The sequence below is a fragment of the Dromaius novaehollandiae genome, chromosome 13, assembly GCF_036370855.1.
Source record: "Dromaius novaehollandiae isolate bDroNov1 chromosome 13, bDroNov1.hap1, whole genome shotgun sequence".
NCBI classification, from domain to species: domain Eukaryota; kingdom Metazoa; phylum Chordata; class Aves; order Casuariiformes; family Dromaiidae; genus Dromaius; species Dromaius novaehollandiae.
In genome coordinates this window covers 5,448,553-5,466,016 of record NC_088110.1, presented here as the reverse complement: position 1 = coordinate 5,466,016, position 17,464 = coordinate 5,448,553, and the positions used below count along the sequence as shown (strand labels likewise).

Here is a 17,464-nt window from a genome sequence, read left to right as displayed (position 1 = left end):
TCCACTACATTTTGCCTTTTCTTTCCTATTCTTTTTAATCTAAAATGAGAACAGAAGAAAGATTGCTGGATAAGCAATAATTTACAACATTCAAAGTGAAGAGCAAATGTGTATTTCTGCATAAAAGTTGTAGGGAAATGAACAAGCCAGTCAGGGGTGAAAGCAATTACGCTTATCCTTTTTCCCAGCTTCTTCCTCCCCCTACTTGTTAATGTTAAAATTAGCGAGTATTTCTTACACAGAAGATCCCAGACATACTGACGCTTCATTAACAGCCTTCTGTAAACACTACTATAATGTGCAGAATGGCCAGCAACTATAAACAAATCCTTGCTTCGCTTCTGAGAAGGAAGTTACTGGTCCCATTTTGCAGATGAGAGAATAAAAGATACAGAAGTAGAGCTACTTGTCAGCATCAAAGCTGTTAGAGCTTTAAAATTCAGTACCTCTTGAAAAATAAAATAACATACACATTTTGGTAGCTGAAGAGTTATAGGGTACCGTTAATGTGCATGATAAGTGCAAAGACAACAAGCTGCCTGCCCAGTTAGAAAGCAGCAGGTATATGCAGAAGCCTGGTAGAAAAAGTATCAGAAGCAACACTTCAGGAAACTTCCCTGCAAGGTATTTAAAAACCTTGCCCAATATCAGATGTGTTTTGGTTGATGCTTTAAAAAGTTTCATCTACTGATGTGCAAAACCTTTGCTTAAAATAAGTAAAATGTATTTTTCTTTCTTTACTGCCTGCAGCAACGAGCTGTGCCTAATGACACTGTGTCAGCCCTTCACAAGAGTAGAAGTTGAGGTAAGAATTACAAATATTTTTATACTAAAATTCAGTAACTGGGGAGCTTATACTTTAATAGACGGTCTTATTCATGTTATTAGTCACTGATAACGAACAATAAACAAATGTCTCAGCAACCAGAAGAGAACGACGGTGAGTAATAATATATTTAGATTTGTCCTTATCTCTGTATATCTTAACCTGATGAGTTGCTAAATGAAAGCTGTCAGAAGTCTTTATTTTGAAAGTATTATGCAATCATTGCTATCTCTATGTGCATTCTACAATGCTTCAACTAAGAATTGTTTTAATATATTACGCTAAAAGGTGACTTTTTTCTCTTTTTCCCCCACCTTCTCATTTCCCTGCTCCCTTCAGACTATCCTTCTTTTCCTCACTATCTTACCAGACTCAGCTCTGAAAGCTTTCTGCAGCTAAGAGCTTACTTAAAGACTTTAGCTTTTCTGTTGGGAAGAAAGCTGAGCCTTGTTTAATGAACCTGTTGCCTTGTTCATTCCTTTGTTCATCAGCTGCGCAGCACAAAAGACAACTAGACGAACATACACACTGCATAAATTGTCACTAACAGCTCGCTCCCCATCCAAGAGTTAACATTCAAAGCACAGAGTGAGGAGCCAGCTTACTGAGGCATGATCGCTCTGTCTGTGTGTCCTGCTTCACGTTTCTTGACAGACCACAAAGGACTGCCAGTATGGACTAAGTTGATTTAGGGACCTGAGCAATGGAGAAATTTGACATGTTTTGCTGCTAATTTGCAAAATGCAGACTTCAGCAAAGTTGGAAAGTAGTGTTACTGCTACTAACAGTTAGCAATATGATCCTTGTTGTGCAACAATGAAATAAATCCATTTTTAAGGGAGCATCCTGTATAGTATATAATGTGCAATGGACACATCTCTATTTAGAGAATGTTTACAAAAGATCTGATTCTCCTAAGGCTCTTGTACAGAAGGACAGATCTGTATATAATTGCTATATGTGGGAGCAAGTAGTAGTTAATGTAGCCATTCCACAGAAGGTCTACTTCTCCCGACTTCAGAACAGAACTCAAATTTGCCTGATAGAAAATAAATTTGAGTTCAAATTCCAAAAGATAAAACTGAAACATGATGCATCTTTCACAGCAGCATATGCCCCGAAGGGGAATTAATTACTTAGCGTCAGTGCAAAAGTACTTCCATATCTAAAAAGAGAAAGGGGCAGCTCTACCTGGAGAGGGAGGGAATAATTATTCCTTTTGGCCGTGGCCACTTCATTTACTACCAAATACCGTGGACAGGCAGCCTCTCCGCTCCTCTCAGCGTGGCTCTGCCCATTTACCTGCTGTTCATGAGCAGTGATGTACTCCTGTAGTCCAGTGGAGCGTGTTTGTCATATTCCAGCAAATTTTGTGTACTGAAGATTAAACAGTGAACCTGGCAGTGAGTTTTGTGGCTGCAGAAGATACAGCATTTGGCAAATTCCATAAGAAGAGAGACTAGGTTAAAAAATAGATCAGAGAAGTATTTTTGCTGTTGAAAGAGCTGTGAAGAATTTTTCTTTCGGGGCTGGAATTTGGCAGGGAAGGTATAACTTGGTAGTTATCACCAGAAAAGCAGCTGGGGCGTGTGAGCTCCTGCGTGCCACCTCAGGAGGCCAAGACATCAAACTCTTCACCTCCAGTTGTGGTTCCTGGCAAACTGGTTTTCTGAGTAATTGTTGGGGTTTTCTGAAGGACACAGATGTTTTTTCACCTACCAGAAATCTAAGTTTGCTGTCTGAGCAGGACCTCAGCCTCCGATGAAGTCATGACCACCTTCCAGGTCATGGACCAGGTTTGTGTAGAGCAACTTTAGCAGAGTTTTGACTTCATCTCATCCCATGATGACGCAGTTCTCTGTGTCTGTACAGAGTCTGCGCTTCCTCAGCCTCACAGAGTTACGTGACGTCTGCAGGGGAGTTGTGATAAGCAGGGACCCGGGTCAGACTTGAACAAAGCAGACGGCTGCTTGTAGGAGGAGAGAAATCTCAGCCCTTCGTGCAGAAAGCTGGACCCCTCTGTCCTTACAGGAGAAAAAACTCTTAGCACTAAACAGAAAATTGTTACGACTACCTGACAGATAACTGATTCCATAAACTCACTGTTCATGATCAAAAAGAGGCAGCGTTCCTCGAAAACAAACAAAAAAGGCTGTTGAGGATGGGCTGTATTTATATAGGAAACAGCTAGCAGCACATTATTGCACCACCAGCAACTAGAATATAACGGAGGAAACGTGCTGAGCATACTTAGTAACTGTGCCTCCAGCTAGCAATAAGCAACACCTTACACTTCTCAGATAGCTGTATTCTAGGATTTAAGGGCAGTAGGAGGGTAGGGCATAGCAGTAGACAGAACTGAGAAAAAAGTATAGCAAACAGAGCTGCAAGCAAACACTAGACAGACTGAAGTCAAAATTACAGATACTTGTTCACACACTCTGCTTTACAAACAGATGCTGTTTCATGGCATGTCACATACAGTTCACCTACGGTACGTTTCTAGTACAACGCTCCTCTGCTAGCATCTGACTCCTTACGTGTTAACATTTAATGAGTCCTCAACTGTAAATGTGTCTGCGCATTTACATACCTGGTGTGTTTTCCATTTGGCATTGGGCGGGGGGGAGGTTGTTTTGTGTTTTTTTGGTTTGTTTTACTGTCTGCTTGGCGTTCCAAAATAAATACTGACTTTTACAGTATTTGTATACGTTTAGTGTTTTGCTTGTAATTCACAATTCAGATTCCTTATCGTTGTTATCAGGGAGGGAAAAAAGTATAGGAAACTTATCTGTCACATGTTAAATTAACAGGTACCAAGTTTGACTGCAGCACGTTTTTAAAAATCTTGCACACACTTTTCCAGTATATAATATCCCTTATAAAGGATTTTTAAAAGGAGTGTACAGTATTTCAGACTCACATTCTTACTGATGTAGCATTTAATTTTCTAACTATGCATTTACTATACATAGTAAATTGTTTCAATGTCAAACACTATACACGTATATATATTAACCTTCTCTGAGGTTTTGATTTCTCATATTAAAGCACCTCCTACCACTCTTACAGCCAGGTTTGGACTAAATCCCATTTGTGTGGCTCGTGCCAAAGAGTCTGAGTGGTTTCTGAGGCGGTTGAGACCTCTAGTGTCCAGTTCCATCATTGCACGGAATTTGATTTGTTTTTCCCCCTACTTCCAGCCAATAACAAAAAATTGCCCATGTTGTTAACAAGGGGGTGACTGTTGAATTGACTGGACACCTCATCTCTTTCAGTTTCTGCCTGTTCACGTTCCTACTGAGGAAGAAAAAAATGATCCCATTCTTTTTGCCAACAGAGTCCGACAAACCATGGCAACGTACGTACTCGGTCGTGACTAAAGGCTTTGAGAACTTTTCTTTTATGTATCCAGCAGTTCCAAGTATATCCTAGCCATAAAGCACTTCAGGTACTGTTAGGCTGTCCCACAAGTCAGTTAAGTTCTAGGTACTATATATTAGGAATTTTTCTAGTGTCAAATTCCTATACCAAACCACCCTGATTGTTTCTATATAGAATATAAAAAAGGTTGTCTTATGTTGGAATGTAATTTTTGGAAAAGCTGGAATAAATTGCTCCCTCACTGGCCTGAGAAGAATAAGTGGGAGGTTTGTTCTCTGAGGCTACTGGGCTGCATTACAAGACTGTAAATCTTAAGGCATCTTGAGACTACTGTAATGTAGCTACACACTATGGTTTCACAGAACAGTACGCAGCGCCCAATCTTACCTGTAGCAGTGCAGGAATGAATTACCACTTGTTTTGTATGTTAGTGTTAAGGCCAAACTAAGGAGGTGAGAAGGGAAGCAGTCAACTAAAAGCCATTTTAATACAAGAAGCTGATTTTCTTTTTCCCTAATGTTGTTTCAGTGCTTTGAACATACCAGTGACTGATCATACTTTTGAAGACTGCAGACTGATGATCTCGGCAGGACAGCTGACTTTACCCATGGAGGCTGGGCTGGTGGAGTTCACCAAAATCAGCAAGAAACTCAAGTAAGGGAAATCTAGCTGTTGGTATTTTAATTACTGCAGTGCTGCAGTTGTTGATGGCCATCTACAAAAGGATGAATTACCTGGCAGCTGACTTGACCATCTACAAGATAATGTATTTACATACATAACTTACATATATAAGCTATATAGAAATCAGAGATGAGAAAATTCCAATAAAAACTAATCCCAAATAGGATTTATGGACAGTGTTACAAGAGGAAAATGCATTTTTCTGGCCTTTTATGTATGCATCTCACCAAAGGATGCAGAAGGTAGAGCAGTACGCAGTCTAGGCACTTGATAGAAATCTTTGTGCCTTATCTAAATTGCTCATGCAGAGATGCACAGGCAACATGTAGTAGGAAGTAAAAAACCCTTCTTTCTGGCCTGAGACTTTAGCCAGTGGCTTCCTGTTCTTAGTTGCACTGTGCAGTCATGTCTCCCTAGTGGTGGTGACTTTTTCTCTCTGGAAACAGTCGGTGGAATTTGAGGACTAACTCACTTAATTGTACTCCATCTAGTGACCTGGCACAGCTGTGGTCACATCTGCAGAGTGTGCACACTGACTCTAGACTTGTCACACATGTGCCACACATCCATTTATCCAGCGCTCTCTGGAAATATCTTCAGTAGTTCCATCCTACTTATTCTTACCAGGATGCAGTGCTGCATTCCTGCAAAGGGATCAGATATTTCCCAGGCTGAAGCAATATCCGTGTTTGGGTAGAGAGCTAGCTATGGCTTTAAGACACATTCCCATCTTTTCAGGAAATATTCACAGTATGGCATGATACAGCAAAATAACACTGCACCTCAATCTGTGGCAATGAAAAGCTCTTTGCTAGACTAGTCTAGTCACTGGAAAGAGGATGCTAGGTTTTGGAAGTAACTCTAAGGAGTTTGGATTTACCAAAGCACAGAACTTGCCTGCTTTTAATATTAATAACCGTGGCAGGGGGCAGTCCTTAATTGCTGATGTCATACAAAATACCAGCTTGGAAGTACCACATTTCTAACACACGTGCTCTGTTCGGCTATTTTTTGTCTCTGAACACTGTAATAACTCCTACTGAAATTCTGTCTGTCCAAGATCTGGCATATAGAAATATCTCCTCTCCCTCGTGTTTGCATAGCCTAAAATGGAATCACGTCAGAGAGCAGCTGGATAACTTTGCTGCTATTGCAAGTGCCTCCAAAGGGGGAAGAATTGGAATTGAGGAGTTTGCAGAGTACTTGAAGCTGCCTATTTCTGATGTCCTCAAAGAGCTGTTTCTACTCTTCGACAGGGTGAGTATTTAGCCTGTTTAACTGACTGGAAATCTTGTTGGCAATGTTTTGTTAAGAATCACATCCCAAAAGGATATTTAGAGTCATTATGTCCAGCTTAGTAAATGCTTCTTGGTTAGTAATTCCTGTAGGCAAGATAGGTGACCTTTATAGTTACCTTTTTTATGTTTCAAAGGGAAAAGGTCTGTCAGTTTGTTGTTTGTGAGATGACAGCCATCTCTCAGAACAAGTTGTTGCACCACCATCAAATGATAATCTCCATGCTGCTACTTGCTGAATGTTTTCTTTTGCCTACCCAAATTTCGAGCTCATTTGCACTCTGACAGCTTAATAATTAACTGTTGCTGTTGCAAGTATGTAATTTCAGACAGATTGTACTAACTAGAGAATATGTTCCTGCTGTGTTTGCAGGCCTGCTATTAGATGCTATAAGCATTCATTTTGCCTGTCTCCAGCCATTAAAAAGGCATATGCCTACGCTAATCTGATCACTTAGGCTCTCCTCCACAGTCAGTGGTGAACTCTCCCATTTTAGACCTGTCTCTGAAGGTGGGATAAATTGCCCTGTGCATGAGCCCCTCCAACTGCACAAGAAGCCTCAAAGACTAGAGCATAGCCTGGAATTCATCTCCTAGGCATCCAACCTGGGCCACCATGCAAGCAGCATGTTGTACTGCAAGTGTTTATGAACTGGAGTTTGTTTCTTATCTTAGGAGCTCTGCCAGCTCAGCATCTTTCTTCCTGATCAAGCTTATTTTCACAGTATACGTAGTCTTTGGAGGGCACTGTGGTGTACATGCTGATTAAAACTGTTCCAGGATTTTTTCCAGGTATAAAGGATTTGTAAGTTCTAAAACCAAAATGGATCAGATGTATTTCCATATTTGCTAAATGCACTGAAGGCGTGCAGACAAGGTACTTGTCTTGTCTTGTCTTCATTCTTGTCTCTCCACATTGGCCATTGGCTCCTACAGACATGTAGTCTCAGTATGGATACAACAGAAGTATGGTGTGGCAACCATAACAACCACCTTTCGCTTCCTCTGTCTGGCACAAATGCTTTGGTGACTAGAATTAGCAGCATAATGCTGAAATCACTAAAAAGTTGAAGGCACAAAGGACTGCAGGAACAGACCAGACTCCAGTAAGCTTGCTCGGTATTCATCTTTGAGGAGAGCAGCTTAACTGAGGAATAGTCACACTATTGTGACCGGGCTCTTTTCAAACTGCTTCAGTTATGAGCAGATATATTTTGAGGCTTCTGCTCTGCAGCTTTGAGCCTTGTTGATTTTTTTTTCCTAAAAAGATTTATCAAATCATATAAAGCAGGGAAGAAGGAAGAAACAAAAGCACAGAGGGAAGTTCCTTTATAACTCCTCAGCCATTGGTGGAAACTACCGAGATCTGAGAGATCTCTGACAGCTAGAGACATGCACAGACACGGTGAATTCGAGGCACGCAGATAAGCTGCATTTTGCTCACACCCAGCTCAGACACAGTACGGCTCTGGAGAGTTACCGAAGAATCGGATCTGCCTAACTCCCTTCAAAAAATCTTCACGATGTTCCTTGCTAAAGCTTTGCTGAGCGGAGGAAGCAGCAGTGGCCGTGGAGGGGACCTCCTGCGCGGCCTCGGGGGGCTCCTGACAGGAGGCGGGCAAGGAGGCAATGTTGGAGGACTTGTTGGAGGTCTCGTTAATCTGATAAGTGAAGCAGCAGCTCAGTATACTCCAGAGCCGCCTCCACCTCCTCGCGGCCATTTTACGAATGTGGAAGCTTACGAGAGCGAGGAGGTTAGACAGTTTCATCGCCTTTTTGTCCAGCTGGCTGGAGATGACATGGAAGTGTGTGCCACGGAGCTAATGCACATCCTGAACAGAGTGGTTTCCAGACATCAAGACCTGAAGACAGATGGCTTCAGCTTAGATACGTGCCGTAGCATGGTAGCCATCATGGACAGTGATACAACCGGCAAACTGGGCTTTGAAGAGTTTAAGTATCTGTGGAAGAACATCAAGAAATGGCAGTGTGTGTACAAGCAGTACGATGTTGATCAGTCGGGCGCCATCGGGAGAGCACAGCTTCCTGAGGCCCTGAAGGCTGCCGGGTTCCAGCTGAGCGAGCAGCTCTGCCAGATGGTCACTCGCAGGTATGCCGACGAGACCGGCAGCATGGATTTCAACAACTTCATTAGCTGCTTGGTGCGACTGGACGGCATGTTCCGTGCCTTCAAGTCCCTAGACCACGATGGCGACGGACAGATCAGCATGACCATCCAAGACTGGCTGCAGCTGACCATGTATTCATGAGAGCACAGCAGAGAAGGATATGCTCCATCGGGAAGATTTACAGGGAAGACTACAGTCCTGTATTGCTGAACTGTAGCCCTTCCCTTGTTCTAAGGCAGATGTTGCTAGAGGTACCTGGCTTAGCTTAGAGTGCTATGATTCCTGCTGTGTGTGCGTTAGTCTCCTTCACTGAAGGGTTTACGTAGCTTGTCTCAGCTGTACAGAAGTGTACGTTTGTATCAGAAAACTGTCTCTAGACTCTGAAATGAGAGAATGTTGAAGGATCATAGCTTAGTTTTTTCTTTAAGGAGAGTGGCTCGAATGCAAGTATAACTCTTTATAAAAAGCTGTAGGTTTGGGGTTCTGTGACATTACTGCTCCATTTTGTCAGCATTCACTAAGCTGGAATAAAGCTCTGCTTGCCTGGAAGGCAGTCACTAGTAAAGAGAGTTGAATGGATTCCTAAGTTGTGTGGTTATTTCTGATAAGGGGAAAAACATCCGAGTTGCAATGACTATAATGATCAATTAATTTACATAATCATATTTCATTTCCTTCCTACTTCTGCTTTTTCATGCTTTTCTGCTCAAGCAAAACATGAATGAGTAGTATCATCGGTCCTACCTGCTGGCCAGGAGGACAAAACTGAAAACTTACATAAGGCTCCTTTCACAACCTTTTTCCCCCTTCCTACACCTCTGTTAACTAGTCTTTCCTCTCTTTCCTTGAAGCCTTAGAATGGTTATACTGAAAACCACTTAAAATACTAAATTTATATTTAGAGAAGCTTGCTAAAATAATGCAGTCACACAGCAGCCAGCCAGCCAAAATCAACCTCAGGCCATCAGAGCTGAATGTCAGCAGGGCACGGCGTCCCACTTGAGCTCGTTACTGCAGTTGTGTTCGTTAAAGGTGCCTATTTTTGAGTAATAGAACAAGGAGTAATGTGATCTGTCAAAGGTGCATTTTTTTTGCAATTAAGGACTACGTAGTTGATGATAAACAGCTCTTACACCGCAGCGAAACAAGGGAAATTTCTCAGCAGGGCTCTGCTGCTTTAAAAGAAAATTGTCCTGGGTGTGTGCTAGCTGAATGGAATGTGAAAAGAGGAGCGGAGCAGCGTTGTGTGCGTTGTGTGCGCAGATAGAGGAACCCACATCCCCCCGCTCCTCCCCAGGGAGGCATCAGTGCCGGACAGACATGCCAAGCAATACCTGCGGGGCATCTGAATGCTAATGGGCTACTGTGGTTATGTTTTGTTTCTAACTTTCCGTAGCTTTGATTTTTAAATCTTGCAGTTAGACTTGGTGAATGGTATTCTCCAAATTGCTGAAAACTTGCAAAGGCCTTTTACTTACAACTTAGGAAAAAGTACTTTAAAACTTTTCAGATTTTCTTCCTCCTGCCCTATGTTTTGTAAGAAGCTGAGTGACAGAAAAAAATACATGTATTGGCTCAAACCGTGATGAAAGAGGTTAATTCCTGCCTAATGGCATTCGCCACCCATCCAAGTTATGCAACTGAAAACCACAGTTATCCACGTGGGCATTTTGGCTCGGTGGGTGGTAGAAGAGGGAGCATGAGGGAAAGTGCAGCATCTCCAGGTAAGCCCCATCCTGCCAGGTCTGTTTCAGAATTTCCCCTTCTGACAAGTTACAACGTGCATGTAGCAACAGGCGGTTGTTTGAAAGAGCAGCACCCTTCCATCTGAGGAGCCTGGCTATGAAAGTGAGAGGTGCAACTGAAGTCCCTCTCCAGATGGTCCAGCTGGAGCTGCTCTGTGTAGCCCTGCAAGTGGCTCAGGGGCATTGTACAATGGCATTGTACAATGCAGTGAGAATAAATGTGGGGGCAGCAGCACTTTAACCTTCACTGACTGTGTGTGTCTTGCTTAGGGCTTTGCCAGCTGCACAGAGCTGATTGTCTAGCCCTCATCTTCTTGTGCAGCTCTACAAGGTGGAAAATTTCCTGTCCCCAAAGTGTAAGATTTACTGTATTACACATAAAAACAACAACAACAAGACCGTAGTTATCATAACATACTCTAGGGAAAACAGTAGCAGAAAACTAGTTTCCTTTAAGAAAACAAAGGCTGTTGATGTTACACTATGTTTTGGTTATTTTATTTAACATAAATACAAATATATAAATATTTATGTTCTCCTTTGCTATTTAGAGAATCGGAGCTCAGCTCACATGTTGCTTCCTTAAAATATCTTTGAGTATGTGGGCTGCAAACACGGCTAGGTATGCGCAGAGAGACTAGCGCATGCTCTTTTGCAGTGGTGCTACACAGTCGCTGACTGTCTTTTCCTGCATTTTCAGTTTAACTCACATCTTTTTTCCAGGCCACAACCCTATCATTCCTTCCTAACCAAAATGCCAGTGCCTTTGGAAGTTAGCCAGCATCCTTGGGTTTACCATGGCTAGTCACAACATGATCATGCAAGTGTAGGAACTTTATTTCATAGTCAGATGTCTGGAGTCCTGTGCATCAGACTGCACTGAATTTTGATTATTGGGTGTTAACACTTTAATGGAGGTAACATGGCCCTTATTAACTTTTGCCATTTTTCTACGTATAGCCAAGGCTGTGTTAACTGACTTCAGAAGGTGTTTTTGAATGAGACTATTTTATTTAAAGTTTATGGCCCAATTCTCTTCCGGTGACACATATTCTTAACTTAAAAAATAAATGTAAAAAGTGATACTGCATTTCAAACCTCGTTAGTATTCGTGTGTACAATGAAACTACAGCAATGAAAACAGTAAATTCTAATGGAATCAAACAATCCTTTGCTAAGAATATAATCTGTATAACTGTCCAAAAATAATATTCCAAGGACCTCTGAACAATTGTTCACTCTCATTTCAGTTGTTTTAACAGTTAAAGTTTATAATGATACATTTCAAAGTTAACTCTATTATTGTTATGAGAACTATGATGTAAGGCGTAAGGTGATTTAAGGCAAACCCTGCTGCACGGTGAGAGCACAGACTTGGAAATAGGACAGTATTTATGGGAGAAGATTGCCCTTTCCTTCTAATGGTTAAAAAACTGTCAGAAATCACCTCCGGTTAGACGCACAGCAAAGTAACTTGCAGATTATTCATATTTTTGCTAAAAAAGTTTCCTTAAAATCCACAAGTCTTTAAAATGTTCAAATGTTGCATGTCTTCAAAAAAGATTGCTTGGATCCTCAATACAAAGAAAAAGTTGTCTGTGCAAACCAGTGCTGAACTGGTTTTGAAGGCTAAGTAAACTTCAGTCTTAGCAGTTTCAAATCCTGCCCAATATATAGTTTGATGAAGAAAAGTAAGTACTGAATACACTGTTACACGTTACACGTGTTGTTAATTGAGGACTTTCTCAGGATTTGCATTCAGTACCAGGAATCCCTGCTGCACCGCAGGCAGGGCTTTCGCGGCGCTTCACCGGGGAGCTGCACGTTCAGCAGCAGAAGACCCCGAACAGAAAGGTTAAGACTGCTGTGCTCAAGTGGACGCTGGAAGTTGGCGGGAGAGCCAGGAATAGACTCTAGCTCTGGCTGTTCCCTGCAGATTTACCCAGGAGACCACCCCTCTTTTGCTTGGCTGAAAATGTTCTGGGCTGTTCTCAGCCGTAGGGAGTCCAGCTTTTTAAAAATCTTTTTCCTCTTAAAACGTACAACACAACCGCAACTCTACACATTTGTTTGCCTTTAAAATGTTTTTCACGAATGCCCTTACTGTGAATGGTCCAACCTATGAACTACTCGACATCTCAAGCTACGCTTTCTTTAACCGCTCTGTCTCCCATCACCCAGCTCTTACATACTGCTTCTTCCCTAGACTGGATATTTCCCAAAACCCTCAAGAAACTTTCAGTATGGTCACAGAACACTGTTGTCTCAACCATACATTTTAACTGGTATTTGCCCTTTTCCCTATGTGCCAATACAGTGCAGCTTGCACAGAATTAATCATGCATCTCCTCAAAGAAAGCTTCACATGCTTTGCTGAAGTAGCTTTGTAGTTCATGCATTGAAATGTTCATTCAGATCAAAACTGCAATTATCAGACAGGCTGTTACAATGAATTCATAGCATTTCTGGCTTCTAAACTATCTTATTTACTTTAATAGCATTTAGGACAGTGTATTTGCTTCAAAGAAAGGCTTAAGATTGCCCATGTAGACTTACTTTGTCATCAGGTTGTACTTTCTCAGACATATTTATTGCTGAAGGTTGTCAGGAAGAATTAACTCATGACAACAGCCTCGCTGTTGGCCCTTTTGTTCTAGGGTGTTGCACTCGTCTGCAAACTTTAGCAAGTGCCAGTGCGACATGAACTGTTACGTTTACCTTAAGCAGAGGTATTCCAGTTCTTCCTGTCAGTGGCCTCTTGAAGGTCATATGCTAAAGTAGAACTTGTAAGTTGTTATAAATCTTTTTTTGGTGTTTGTAAGATAGAAATTCATTTCCCATTTTTATATGTTAAAAATACATATTACTACTTCATCTCTAGTATTAAATATATTTAAAGAGCTGTTAGTATTTTTTTTCTTAGAAGAAAACCTACAGTGTTGTAAATTGTCTTAGTACATATTGTATAGTTGATTTATACAACAGCTTTTAAAGTGATCTGCAGTATTAACTATTAACTCTTGCCATATGTGTTTTGGTTACAGAATGGAGATGGCACTATCGACTTCCGAGAGTACGTGATTGGTTTGTCTATTCTTTGTAACCCAGCCAACACAGAAGAGACTATTCGGATGGCATTTAAGGTAAGTTCAATTTACTGTAAAGCTACAAACCTGACAAATCAAGACTGACTGTAAATCTGTTAGCTTTCAAATCATACGTTTATAGCTTCAATCTGTTATGCAAATGTGAGTAATACTCTTAAACCAATTGACATTTAGAGTGTGAAGGGGAGGGGAGAATTGTAGGCATCAGCTTCATAGAAAGGGTTTCAAAAGCCATGTGAAGGCACTAATGAATATGTAACTTGGCAGGCTACCTTCAAAAATGATTCAGCAGCACTTGCAGTTTTTTCCCTGAGGTTTTTTTGTGCCGTGAGTCTTCAGTGTGGCAAGCAGACAATAGAGGGAGCAGTGTCCTCTGTGGCTCCAGCGCTCAGCAGAGTCACTCTTGTTAGCAGCAAAGACAGGGGGGGATATCAAGAAGGGCTTTTCAGGACAGGCACATCCAAAATTGGGCTGCGCCTAAGATAATCTGTCGGGCTGTCCTATGGTGTCCCGATAGTGCAGGCAGACAAGAAGTGGTATGATAGCACCTTCCAAATCCCAGGTGCAAAGGGGCAGCATGTGACAAGGCATGCCCAGGTTGTGAATCCCTGAGCAGGAAAGTGCCCAAATGATTTTTTTTTCTTAAGTGGATCTTTGACACCGATTCAGCTGTTTTACCCACTGCTGCCTTCTTATGCATTCCTTGAACAGTGTAATAAGATACGGGTCATGTTAGTCTTTAATTGGATCCTTTTTAGTACTGATACTCATTCAGCAAATACCAGTATTTTTATGTGAATCCATTATATCCACTGGCTGCTTTACAGATAAGTGCTACAGCTGTTCAGACAAAAGGTGATTCGTGTTTTCTCAGGGATGTTTTATCACTACAGATTCCTAGGAAGAAGTAAGCCTAGCAGCTATCTTTGCTGTTTCACTGCTCTGTTTTCTGGACTATACCCTTCAGTATCTTAACAGTTGCACTGACTGTGAAATGGGTAATTTGTCATAATTCCCAACCCCAGTGGGAAATGACTGGTTCAGCTGGTAAAAGCCTATGTTCCTCTGAAATAGAGCTAGGGGTTTTCTTCTGCAACTTTGTTTTCTTTGCCACTAAATGTACTTTCCCTCACAATGGGTCTGTTTGCCTGTAGCAAGTACTTAAGGATTCCTGCCGTCCATCCCTTGTGTTCCTCAAGGAGATGACTCACAGCAGTTGCTCACTGTCGGGGTGATCAGTATACATCTGCTGCCTGCATGCCAGTCACCAAAAGTCCTTCTTAATTACAGTAATGCTGGAGTAGGTGATAGATCCCATATAATAAAGGTTATATATTTTGTGTCAGAATGCATAATATTGTAGCATAAACCATGGCAAGTTTATCTGATGGCACAAGTGCTGTAAAGGTAGGGCAAATGAAGACTAGAACCTAAGATGTTCCAACAGAGAGAGGCTGAAGTAGACCCTCAGTATAGCTCATGGTGACAATTAACGTACGCCTGTAGGCTTCATTTTATAGTGAGCTAATGTGATTTTCAAAAAGTTTGCTGCATGCTTGTCACAGTACAGAATATCCTGATCCCAATTATATCACATAAATAACTGTTAGACTTCAATCCAGAGAAAATTCATAACATCTCTGACAAAAGAAAGCAGCTGAGATGGCACCAGTCTCTTCAAATCCCAGGGGGTGTTTGCAAATCCCCCTCCTGAGTAACAGAAACCTAGCATGGGTGGCCAGTTTGCACAGAAGGTTCACAGGCAAACTGATACTAACATATTTCTACACGTACATTTTTTCCAGCTCTTTGACATGGACGATGATGGCACTATAACAGAAGATGAGTTTGCTTGTATCATTCAGTCAGCTCTAGGGGTGCCCGATCTTGATGTTTCTAAACTCTTTAAAGAAATAGATGCAGATGAAACTGGAAGGCTCTCCTATGGTAAGTTACATCCCACTGCACTCTGATAGCCATCTTGACGGCGACGGTTTCCTACCTGTTTTCTCCCTGAAAACGTCCCATGGTTCTCATACCCTGTGGCTGGGGAAAACTGTTGAAGCACAGACCTAGATACTTTGTGTGATCTGCCCAAGATGCTTCAGAAAAAAGTAACTGGAGATTGGCTTCATTAGGAAGCAGGCACCAACACTTTCTTTGAGTCTATTGTTGCATTATAGTATCTGTGGGTTTTTATGTTTTTCAGATGAGTTTAAGGACTTTGCGTTCAAGCACCCAGAATATGCCAAGTTGTTTACTACATACCTAGAGCTACAGAGATACCAGTTACATATGTCAGAGGAAGATGACATTCAGTCACCTGAAGCCAAACACACTCCAGTTAGAAAGAGTACAGTCCCAGGCTCAGAAACAACACCAACTGCAAGAAATAAAGTCCATCCTGAAGGCAATGAAGAAGACAACTCTAGTACCTCGGACAAAAAGGATGACTGAGAACAGTCAACGAATTTAGTTCTTGAATTCTACAGGAATGTTTTTGCCCAGCTATTCGTAAGCACAATTTGTATAAAATTCAGGTGAAAGTTACAATTCAAAAAATTGTTTAGTTTTGTGTACTTTCATATCAGGTTGAAGAGGAATTATTCCTGTATTAATCTAAGGGAAGTAACACTGTAACTATTCTATCCCTGATGTTAGCATTGCACAACTCGGCACGTTGCTCACTGTCCTCCAATTCATGCTTCCACCAAAGTAACGGCTGTGGTAAGAAGGGTAACAGGCTTCAGCACTCAAGTCACGCGTCAGAATAGAGACTGAGGAGTCCCCTTGGGTAAAACCGCGTGGAATTTTTGGTGCTGCTCAGTTCCTCTTAAGTCCCTAAAATGTCTTAAGGGAAAAAAATACCTGTGTTTTAATTTGCAAATACTGGGAGCCTTTCTGAAGCTTCAGGGAGACAGAAATGAGCTTACAGGAAGCTGAGAGTTGAAGCTGGTATTTTCTTTTAGCTGTCCTAAGATTTCCCTTAACTGCTTGTGAACTAAAAAGCCTAGGCTTCTGAACAGGACATGCTGATTCACTGATGTTCACAGCAATGGCTTTAGGCTCGAAGGACAGTTAAATATGGAAATGGCTCTGTTTCTAACAACAAAAACTAATTGGAATTCCAGCGTAGCTCACAGTTTCTACAGGAAAATGCAGACAATAAGACCCAAGAATTAATGCATGGTTTCAAAATAAATAGAATGTTGTTTACAATAACAACTGGTTAGGACCACATTAGGAGTAACATTACAAACTTCAGCAGATTTTTATTCTAGCAGTTATCAACAGAGGAATGTGACCTTGCTCTGGAAAACGTAAAAGTTATATATGCTGTCAAGCCATAGTTCTAGTAGTTAATATCTACTCTAAAATGGTCTCCTAGGAACCATATTTGCATTACTGTGCCATTACTCAATGTGTTCTTAGGGTCTGATTCAAAAAAGGCTCATTTCAGTCAATGATTTGAGTGTGTTTTGCCTCAGTCCTCTCTAGCGCACTGGATATTGACCTTTACCTTTCTCTGTCCTTCATCTGAATGCACTTTATACAGTATTTTTAAATATTAGGTATTTATGCAAGTAACTTCTTAAATAAAGACTTGGGAGGGGTAGGATGACAGGGTGTTTTCAAATTAAAACTGAGATGAGCAAAGTCTAGAATGTCTGGTACCAAAAAGAACCAATTTCCAGCTGGTTTTCAGAAGTGACTCTGGCCTTTGAATTACTGCATTGTCTGGTTGCAAGCGCATTGCCATGCTTAATATATCCTGTGTTTATTATTGTGCCTATCCTGATGTTTCATGTGCTTAAAATAAACATATATTTTTAAAAAACTTACTAGAACAACATAGTCTACTTAGCACAGTGGGCAGGGTACTCCGTGTACCTCAAAGTGCTGGGGAGATTTCCAGGAAATCACCCTTCTGCTGTATTACCTGGATAAGCGCAGTGCGACTTGGGGCGCGTATTCTTAGTTCTGAGTGTGATCGGTGTTTTTCTCAATGGTAAGGCTAGAAAAGCCAAAGGACAGAGTCGATGCTCTTCCAAAAAGTTCAGCACCAAAGAGTTATTTCTGCTGACTACTTCAAGCAAGAGGGAATATGATACAAAGAAGTTCTGCAGATATCTGGAGAGAGGATCTCTGCTCTCGGATGGGAAATGAGGCATCATCGTTTACAGGCAAAATGAGTGACTCTAACCACAGCTGAGAAGTAACAATTGTGGCTTTTTGTAGCATGAACATTAGGAGAGGGTTTTCTCTCCCTTTGGAAAAGGAGAAGCTGGGGTTA

At 41.4% G+C, this 17,464-nt stretch overlaps 2 protein-coding genes across 2 annotated transcripts in view; both read left to right on the top strand.

Annotated features, from left to right (window-relative positions):
* Positions 1-17,027, top strand: part of LPCAT2 (lysophosphatidylcholine acyltransferase 2) — a 33,765-nt gene extending 16,738 nt beyond the window's left edge. The window contains exons 8-14 of the mRNA XM_064519507.1: positions 751-805; positions 4,105-4,187; positions 4,739-4,864; positions 5,998-6,151; positions 13,108-13,206; positions 14,976-15,117; positions 15,380-17,027. Coding sequence (XP_064375577.1) covers positions 751-805; positions 4,105-4,187; positions 4,739-4,864; positions 5,998-6,151; positions 13,108-13,206; positions 14,976-15,117; positions 15,380-15,627 — 907 coding nt within the window. The 3' untranslated portion in view covers positions 15,628-17,027. The remainder of the gene's footprint in view (positions 1-750; positions 806-4,104; positions 4,188-4,738; positions 4,865-5,997; positions 6,152-13,107; positions 13,207-14,975; positions 15,118-15,379) is intronic.
* On the top strand, positions 7,553-8,897 carry CAPNS2 (calpain small subunit 2). Its single transcript, XM_026102069.2, has one exon. The coding sequence runs from the start codon at positions 7,713-7,715 to the stop codon at positions 8,457-8,459; it is 747 nt and encodes a 248-aa protein (XP_025957854.1). The 5' UTR covers positions 7,553-7,712; the 3' UTR covers positions 8,460-8,897.
* Positions 17,028-17,464: the final 437 nt, after the last annotated feature.